Source organism: Cyprinodon variegatus, unplaced genomic scaffold (assembly GCF_000732505.1).
Source record: "Cyprinodon variegatus isolate N-32 unplaced genomic scaffold, C_variegatus-1.0 Scaffold226, whole genome shotgun sequence".
NCBI lineage: Eukaryota > Metazoa > Chordata > Actinopteri > Cyprinodontiformes > Cyprinodontidae > Cyprinodon > Cyprinodon variegatus.
The window spans coordinates 740,123-749,772 of record NW_015150679.1 but is presented as its reverse complement, the minus strand read 5'-3'; the positions used below and the strand labels follow the sequence as shown (position 1 = coordinate 749,772).

Here is a 9,650-nt window from a genome sequence, read left to right as displayed (position 1 = left end):
GTGCCTTTTGGCCTCCCCTATTAGGACTTTCTGGCTACTCCGCTGTAACTAACGGTTTTATTTATCTTGTAGCTCTGTCCTGTCGTCATGCGAGCCAGAGCTCCAGGAATTGATGCGACAGATAGACATCATGATCAGCCACCAAAAGAGGGAGTGGGAAGCTGAGATGTGCGCCCTGGAGCTCAGGGTGAAGAACGGAGAGGAGGAGCTGTTAGCCTCTAAAAACATTATTGAACGAAGGGACCTGGAGGTAAAAAAAAAAAAAAAAACTGAAAAAAATACTTCTACAAAGTATCCAAACTTGTGAGAGTTTTTTGGGTTGTTTTGTCTCTTTTTACCACATGAGGAATTTGGAGCCTTGATTTTTTTTTTTTACCAATGTGCTCTTTTGTTTTATTGCCGATTGGGTTACTTCACCAACAGCTGGAAGACGCCCAGAGAGGTCGCCAAGATGTAGTTGCAAAGTACGAGCAACAACTGCAGAAACTCCAGGAAGAGGTGAGACAACTAATCCATCGGAGAGCAAACAGCTCAAGGGTTTATCTGTGAGCATATTGCGCTGGACAACATCAAAATCTAGATTAGTCATTTTGTCTTAAAATAGGTGCATTTATTCTTAGATTGAGGAGGTAAAAGAGACATTTTGCCAATGGAACAAGACAATTTACACTTAAAGTAAGAAAACACAATTGCATTGTCTTAGTTCAAGTGCATATTATCTGATTATCTTATTTTAAGAGTAAAAATACTCCTTCCATTGGCAAACTAACTCATTTACCTCCTCAAATTAAGGGTAAATACAATTAATTTCAGAAACGTTTACTTATTTCTAGATCGTTTTTCCAGTGTAGTTGTAGTTATTTTATTAAGAAGAACATGCATTTAAAAGGGTGAGCTAATGATTCTGGACATGCTTCCTTTCAGCTTAACAAATTAAAGAGAAGTTACCAAAAACTGCAACGCAAACAGCTCAAGGAGACAAGTGGAGAAACAAAAGGAACAGAGAATTCAAAGGTTACTTTACTACATTTATACCTCCATTTCGATTGGTTACATAAGTTCCAATAAAAACACTGATAATAATGTTGACCTTAATGCTTTTTTTCCTTTAGGAACATCAGCAGTACTCAGCAGAGTGGGAGCAACAGAGGGCAGAGTACCAAAAGCAGCTGACAAACCTGGAAGCTCAGAATAAGAGCCTAACTGAGGAGATCTCCCATATTAATGTAACAGCATGTTGCTGCCTTTAAACCACAAAAAGTTTGAATGTGAAGCTGCGAGGATCTCTTTATTTTTAAGGTGTTATGCTTCATTCCCAGAGCCAGTGGGCATCATGGCGAGTGGAGCGGGAGCACAGGGAGTGCTGCTCACAGGTGCAGCATCTCTGTGCCCAGCTGGAAAAGGCCCACAGCAGCCTGCTTTCTCAGGAGCTGGAACTGGAGCGCCTTCGACCATTTGAGTCCCTGTTGGCACGGCGGCAGAAGGATCAGCAGGTTAGCAAGTGGGATATGAAATACAGCGTGTTTTGCAGCTCATACAAACCATTTCAATCTCAGGGGGAAAACAAATAAAAGGCAGAGATCATATTTTGGAAAACTACAGCATATTAAATACAAATCCACACAATGCAAAAGTAGTTATTCTGCTAGAAGCTTGTCACATTCTACAAAAACCCTCACCTCAATATTTTTATTGGGATTTCAAAAAATGAATTGCTAAACTTTGGTTTTCAAAAAAAATTTTTTAGAAATGAAAATCTGAATAGTGTGGCATCTATTTTGTTCAGCCTCTCAGTTGGAACCTTTGCAGTCACAGCTTCCAGCACTCTGAAGTTCATAACTGTCGCCTTTAGAGACTTTCCTGTATCTCAAAAGGTAGATAAAGCCCAGTCAGAGTGGATTACGATCATCTGTGGATTTAGCTCTAACCTTTGACTGGGCCAATCTAAATGCACGAATACAATATGATGAAAGATCATTTTGCAATGAGGGGTGACCGGAGACCAAATGAAGCCAGAACCAGATTAGAATCAATCTATACTGATCAATCTGTACCATCAGGAAAATGAACAAACACACATGAGGCAGACTAGATTCTTACTTAACTGACAAATATATACAAGTGTTAAAACATCTATGTTGTCAAAAGGTATATTTTATGGTTCTGAATAGTATATATATATATCAGAAAGTATGAGCAGTCGTTCTTTATTTCTGATTACTTTAAAAACTCCCAGATTTATGAAAAAAACAACAACTAAACTTTCCTCTATTTCCCATGAAACTCAGCAACTAGTTCTGAAAAGAGCTTTAATTCTGTTTTTCATTATTAATGTCAGTTTATGGTTAATATAACTGATCTCTATTTATTCACTGGATTGCTAATTGCCTGAAAAAAGTGAAGCCACCGTCTACCATGCTGGTACTGCCCACTCCCACAGAGACACGCAGTAAAAAATGCCTCCCTGTGATGAATTTGGCTGCAAAAACAAGCAGTTTCCTGGTTGTGGGAAGACGATCCACAGATAATTTCACAGTCAGTGGATGTACTGACCAAGAAAATCCATATATACACCAATGCATCCTATAGTATAGTATGTAGCGTAACAATAGTCTGGCTATTTTGGAAGGACTCAAAGTGATTGACTAAATTAACATTAGTCTCTAACATTAGAAAATAGAAAGTAGAGCAAATAGAAAGTAATTCACTGTGAAATGTAAATGTATAAATTCTTAATTAAGTGGATGATGCTGTCATTTTTGTAGTGTTTGTTTTATTTCTCATGTGAAAAAGTTATGTGCTGGGTTAGGATATATATATATATATATATATATATATATATATATATATATATATATATATATATATATATATATAAATATGGGTAAAATTTCAGCTTTTTTTTAAATCAGTGTAACATGCAAAATATTTCTGCATGTCATCTGTAATAAATCCATGTATATTATATATACATCATCAGTTTAGCACTTTTGGCACATCTGTATTATTATGCTCCATCAACACATTTATTTTATTGTGATGGATTTGTATTATATGTTATTTTACATGATTTATACACTTCATTGACTTCATAATGACTATACAATGTGATGTGCCTATTTTTTTTTAATATAAGTTAAAGTAATCTACTTATGCTGTGAAACAGCAAGTGTTTGTCAAAGTGATGAATTTATATTTACTTTAAAAGTCTTATATCCCCCTGAAAGTGAGAACATCATTATTGTTTGAGGCTGTAGCGCACATATTGTTTACATTGCCACTAACTAGGGAGTACCAATATGGAGGCCAGTGGCTTCACTTCAACGCCATTTTACCAACAAGCAATCAGCAACCCAGTGTATAAGTAGAGATCAGTGGTTAATATACATACAGTTAAAATGTCAAATGAGTCAGTTTACCTATATCAGTGCTTCCACCTTCTGGTTTAAAGTGGAACTGCTTGTTAGTCAAATTAGAAGGATTCTAGTTTTGCTCCCTTTTGCCATAACAGGGATCCTGCAGATCCTTAAAAAAAAATCATTAAATTCTTCAGTATAAAAATAAGGCCTTAATTGGTATTAAAATGTCTTAAATCAGTCTTTCATAGGTCTTAAAATTGTCACCAAGTCATAAATGTGATTTTATTTTGTAATTCATACCAAAAATTAAAATAATTCATGATAATTTTTTGACATTTACCGAACAGCTTAGCTGTAACTATTATTGGTTCCATCATGAAAGCAGAACCAATAAAAACAATGTTGCAAACAGACCTTGGTGTGATGCGCCAATAACGTGGGGAAGTGTTAAATTCAATGAAAATCGGCGATCCAGCTAAGAGTTTTCTGCATAGCTCAAAACGTTCCCGGGTATATTATATGAGGAATGGCGTATTTTGAGTAAGGAGTCATTCAAGCTTGGAACAATGGAATCAAAGCTGTTGAGTCAGACATGTGAAGAATGAAAAACAAAGCGCTGAAATTAAGTTACAGAGAAACAGCAGCTATTTCTCAGTTCTGCTCCATCCTTGTCTCTGCAAGGCTTTTATATCTGTATCTGACGTCAAAAAAAGTACCAGTAGCACCAAATCTATGGATAATGTTTGGCGGTTCGCCTAAAATGAAAGCAGAGCTAATACGGACTTTGAGTAGGGATCAAAACAAAGTTGGTGAATTCCTTTCATTAGTTGTTAAAAATATGGCTGTTATTTGTTTGTTTTTAGATTTCCTCCTATATGGGAAGTTTTTTTTTAAATTGTAAACATTTCTACTGGGCTAGAAAGTAATGGTTTATGTTAAAATAAGCATCAGGTTAAATTTGTCACAATCAGGTTTTCTTTTGTTTATTTATTTCAAGGGACAAAAAAAGTCTTAAATTGAACTTGCCTTATGTTGTAGAAACCCTGCAAGAACAGATTGAAGAAAGAAAGAAAAAATACGTTTTGAGATCAATTTCGCACATTTTTAGAAAAAAAAAAAACAGGATATTAAATTTAAGAGCATAAACTAAGAAACATCTATGATTCCAGGTCATGTGTTTCCACCATTTCCTGGTGTTTAATGGAAAAACAGCTGTTTTTCTTTTTTATGTGGTTACACATAAAAAACAGTGATGATTTGGGTTTTTGTTTCCAAACGAAAAGAAATCAATGATTTATTTTTTCTCACTTGCCTCACATTTAAGCCAACCTTCATGTTGGCTGTTGTTGTCGTAACAAAAAACAAAAAAAAGGTTTAATAGGCATGAACTCTTTTGCTCCCTCATCAGGTCTGTCTTCTCAAACATCTCCAGGATGTGCTGGATAAATAAGCCAGACTACTTTGATTGTTTTTCTCTGACCTACTTTGATTGTTTTTCTCTGACCAGAATCCTATCAGGCAGAACTCTTAGAATCTATTTCATTGATCTGAACCCAACAGGAAGGGATTGGGAGCCCGTCAGACTCCCAGGATAGAAGCATGAGGAGAACTGATCTCCAGCAACAAAGACTACAGAATGAAGCTGCCAGGCTCTGTCAAGCGCTTCATGCTAAAGATCAAGTCATCCGGTAGGTGAACCGTTCCAGCATTCCTAGATGCAGTGTGACGCCTCATACTCAAGGTGGCGCTCTATCCCCACATTGTTTAAGATGCAGTGGATGAAAGAGTCTGAAGGAAAAGTTACAACAATAAAAGTTTTAACATTTATGCACATTTTGATTGGTTTTCTTGTGCTCTGCAGCTCTCTGGAGGACTGCCTGGCGGCTCAGGGCTGTGCTGGTGTGGAGATCCTCAGGAAGGACCTAGAGAGGACAGCAGCTAAGCTTCAGGGAGCACAAGCATGTGAGGCACACCTCAGGGCTGAGGTGGCATGTCTGAAAGAGAGGTGATTACTTTCATCATCTGAAAGGAAAAGAAGAAACCTTCACTAAAAACTGGTACATTCAAACTTCTGTCTTGTTTTTTATTTTTTTTCCCTCTCATCTGGGCTCAGATTGGAGAGTTTAAGCAGACAGCAAAGTGATCAAACAAATCTGGAGGAAGAACTGAGAACCGTAAAGGCAGATTTTGACTCTTCATCTGCTGAAATCAAGAAGGTTAGACTTCTGCTTATGTTTGTGTGTGGGTTTTACCGTCGCCATGACAGCATACCTCTCTCATCCCTGGAATTCCTCTTTAGCTCAGGGAGGAGCTGGAGAGGTCCCGGCAGACCCACAGCAGAGAGGTTGAGGGAATGAGGAGGGAGGTGTCCAAGCTGACAGCTGAGCTGCACCGCCGCGACCTGTCCATCTCTGCACTGAGCGCCTCCTCGAACAGCATCGAGGTGCGGCGGGCAGAACAGAAAGCAGCTGAGCTCAAAGTGAGTTTGTCTGGTTTATCAAACTGGAGAGTTTAAAGATGATGGAACCACCTGCCCCCCAGTAGCAGTCGCTCATCATTAGATCTAAATTCATTATCTATACCTAAAAGGTTCCTTATGCTCTGATCCACTCACTGAAGAACTGAATTATCTCCCCTGATTTTAGCAAGTATGTAAGACAACATGCCAGTGGAATAAGATGATTTATGTATAGAAAGAAAACATCTCAATGTCTTTTTTCAAGTGCATAATATTTGATTATCTTACTTTTAATAGCATAAATACTAATTTCATGTTATTTACCAGCATAAATAAAGGGCATATACACTTATTTAAACACATTTTTTCTTATTTCAGGTTCTTTTTTTATCAGTTATATATAAGCTGTAGTTTTGGGGGTGCAGCTTGTTTTCATGGAGACACAGGTTAAATTTTTAATAGTGGCCAAGACCAGTTGCACTAGAACCCCCCATGATCTTCATCTCACTCTGTTTCTGCCTCCAAAGTGTTTTTCTTTCTCTATTTTCCTCAAGTTTTCTTCCTTTCCTAAACTGCCTCTCACTGTCTGTTGAAAACATTGATTTTTTTTGTTCTCATTATTGTATTCTGGTTCTATGTTTTTATTTAATGGTGTAAGAGTAAAAGGGGCAAAAATGATCAAATAAATTATAGGTGGAGACTCTTAACAGGTTTGGGATTACCAAGTATTTTTTCCAGGGTTAGAGGTGTGTTTGCACGTTTTTATGAAACCACATAGACATTTTTTCCCTCCTGTTGCTCACTTAGATGACTCAGGCCCAGCTGGAGTCTCTGCAATCTGAGAACCAGCATCTGAAAGCTCTGCTGCAGAAACCCCAGCCTCACTCACCCAAGGTTTGTCTGTCCAACATCCAGCTTAGATTCTTCTGCATTGGCTTGGGAATGTTGCTCATCCCTGATCTGCCTTTGCATCCTTTAGGAAACGGGATCCTCACCAACATCCCTGCAGCAGCACTACACGCCCCCGCTGAGCGGACTTGAAAAGGAAAACCGACACTTACGGCAGCCGCTCTCTAAGACGCAGACACTGCCAGATGCCCCAAGTAGGACGTGTCAGGAGAGGTATGAACAAGCTCTCCTCAGCCACGCCATGACGGAGCACCTGCAGCCTGATCAGGAAAGGTAGATGCCACAAACATGTGGGTAAAACACAAAACGCCTCCATACCATAATACTCTAAATCCCTGTTGATGCAGGCTTTGGGAACAGAAGACAGCCACTAGTTATGAAGGCGAGATCCAGAGGATCTTTAAAGCTCTTCAGATCTCACCACAATCTTCCCACCAGCAGCCCACAAGCGAACACAAAGACAGCAGAGCACATTCCTCTTCCTCCTCGTCGACCAGCAGCAATGCTAGACTAGCCAGGAGAAACTCGGTGCCAAACTTAACTCCTCACAAATCTGCTGCTGAGGGCCAAAGCTCCAGCTCTGAAGACTCTCTGACCTCTCGGTTCAGAGAGAGAGGGATTCCCTCTCCCTCTTTGGAGGTGAGTTGTCCGATTTGATGCCCGTGCTCCGCTCCGTCTGCCGAGAGCTACAGTAGATGTTTGTTTTTTTCTTCCCCACCAGGAGGCGCTGTCGGCGTCACCCACACGCAACGCAGTCACCCGTTTCCTGGAGGAAGAGAGCTTATGGTCCAGTGAACTCCAACAGAAACTGGACAGCCACATCCAGGGCATGAATGAGAACAACTTCAAGACGATGTCCAAGTTCCTTGAGAACAGCTCAGGACAAGGCTGACCCGGACCTGTGAAGGTCTCAGCAGTGACTCCAGCTTTAATACACCCGACAGCAAACAGGATAGTGTGTTAGCTGACTCTTTGGAAACAACCCGCTCTTGTTTTCACAAGTTTTTTGTACCTTTTAGTGCAAATCGGTGTATTGTAAATCTTATGGCGCAAGCTTTGTAAATTAGGTACATTTAAAAAACTAAAAAAACAAGTCCAGTCCTGTTGTGTCAGAAAATGCGCCACTTCTGCTGTGCCCCTTTAGACATCTCATCACAGCTGACGTACGTTCTGTCATCACGTTTAATTTCTTCCATCTATATCTAAGGATCAGCTAGCTATCTATTGATGAATGCTCTGGTCTGAATCTGCTTAATATTTATTAGCTGAACTCATCAGAAAGTAGGTCAGGCTGCTGTCAGTTGGAGCCAGTGTAAGCATTCAGCATCCTGAGGTGATTAAACATTCCTCCATCAGACAAAGCATTTGTTTTCTGTTACAGAGCATTAACTTAATGTCAGGAGCTTGCTGCTGTGATTGGGGTATATTTCTCTAGCAAACATAAGGTATTAGCTGGTGATCAAAATGCTAACGCTACAGTATCAGATGAGTGGGACCATTATTCCCATAAAGTCCAGCATCTATCTGCACCATTGAACTCTAGTGTTAAAGCTCCAGCAGATGTTTCCCACTGCTTTCTTTTGCTTTACCCTAATTTCATGTAGAGCCACGTGTAATCAGATGCAGAAATAATGTGTTCTGGCTGTGACCTTATTGCTGAAACCAATTTAGGACAATAAACTGAATGATATACTCTGTCAGGTATGTTAGAAAGATAAAAAAAAAAAAAGTACAAGGAAAGCTTAGACTATTGCTGGAAAGTTTTAATAAAGTAGGGCTCCTGTTTATTAATTTATTAGGAAACGATGCTGATGGAGGGTGACAGTCCTGCACCAGATGTGCAAAACGATCTAAATGTGTTCCCATTTGATGTCAACCAGCCTGATTACCATCCAGTTTCTTTAGATTGTTCATGCTCTGGATGCCCCCCTGTGTCTCTTTCATTTACTCTCCCTGGTTTCATCAGCGTTTACAGCCACCTATTCTGCAGAACCCCTCTAGCTTGTCAAAGTGGAGGAATGTGTGCGCCATGCCAGTGCTGTCATGAAGCTTCCCCTGCGGTCTGCTTTGTCCTCATCATTAAAAACCTGTTGGAATGTTAATATCAACCATGTGGAAGGCTGAGAGGCCAGGGGAGCTTTGTCCAGATGAATTTTATAGCTTGTTTTTAATGAGAGACATGTTGAATGAATGGAAATAAACTGAGGAAAATAAACAGAAAAACAGGAATGTGTTTTTCATTTTTCCTGTTATTATAGGGAACAGAAATGTGATGGTCGGCTGGCTGTCAGACCTTTGGCTTCTCTCCCCCCCCCAAACAAACAACACTGAAGAGTTTGGCAAAGCAGGGATTCCTCCTTCCAAGTTCTGCATGTGGAGATTTCAGGAAAGGGGCTTACTAACACAAATATTCACTCCTGGCACTTGGAGATTAAGGCTTCAGGTTTATTCATGTAATGATTAATGAGGAGTTAATGCTTCAAAGTTTAGGATTATTGAGCAAGAGGGATAAATGTTAGGAGATAGAATGTTTATGTTGTACATGATACAGGCAATTTTTAATGAAAACACGTTTCATGTAAAATGTGTAGCATTTGGCTAACTACAAACAGATTGTTTCTTCAGACTAATTTAAAATATTAGTGAAAAATAGTTTAACTAGTATGATGCAGAAATACAAGCTGTATAAAACAGGACAAGATGGTAAATTAAAAAGTATACAATTCTAACCATAGTTCAGCAATTTAACCGGAAAGCTTAATGGCTGCTTGGTAGTTCTGCAGCTGATGTGGTAACTTAGGATCAAACCAAAAACTAGATCGGTAAGGACACTAAAGCCACAGCAGAAGTCCATCATTAGTAAGGGTGTGCAAAATAATCGTCAAATCGATGAATCGTGATTCTAATTTTTGTGATCTACTGAA

The 9,650-nt window shown here is 39.3% G+C and overlaps 1 protein-coding gene across 1 annotated transcript in view; it reads left to right on the top strand.

Annotated features, from left to right (window-relative positions):
- The window catches only part of cep63 (centrosomal protein 63kDa), a 9,155-nt gene extending 890 nt beyond the window's left edge, over positions 1 to 8,265 (top strand). Inside the window, exons 2-14 of the mRNA XM_015380986.1 lie at positions 73 to 249; positions 402 to 498; positions 925 to 1,014; positions 1,113 to 1,226; positions 1,320 to 1,493; positions 4,920 to 5,047; positions 5,221 to 5,364; positions 5,473 to 5,575; positions 5,659 to 5,838; positions 6,625 to 6,711; positions 6,797 to 6,999; positions 7,074 to 7,365; positions 7,448 to 8,265. Coding sequence (XP_015236472.1) covers positions 73 to 249; positions 402 to 498; positions 925 to 1,014; positions 1,113 to 1,226; positions 1,320 to 1,493; positions 4,920 to 5,047; positions 5,221 to 5,364; positions 5,473 to 5,575; positions 5,659 to 5,838; positions 6,625 to 6,711; positions 6,797 to 6,999; positions 7,074 to 7,365; positions 7,448 to 7,618 — 1,960 coding nt within the window. The 3' untranslated portion in view covers positions 7,619 to 8,265. The remainder of the gene's footprint in view (positions 1 to 72; positions 250 to 401; positions 499 to 924; positions 1,015 to 1,112; positions 1,227 to 1,319; positions 1,494 to 4,919; positions 5,048 to 5,220; positions 5,365 to 5,472; positions 5,576 to 5,658; positions 5,839 to 6,624; positions 6,712 to 6,796; positions 7,000 to 7,073; positions 7,366 to 7,447) is intronic.
- Positions 8,266 to 9,650: the final 1,385 nt, after the last annotated feature.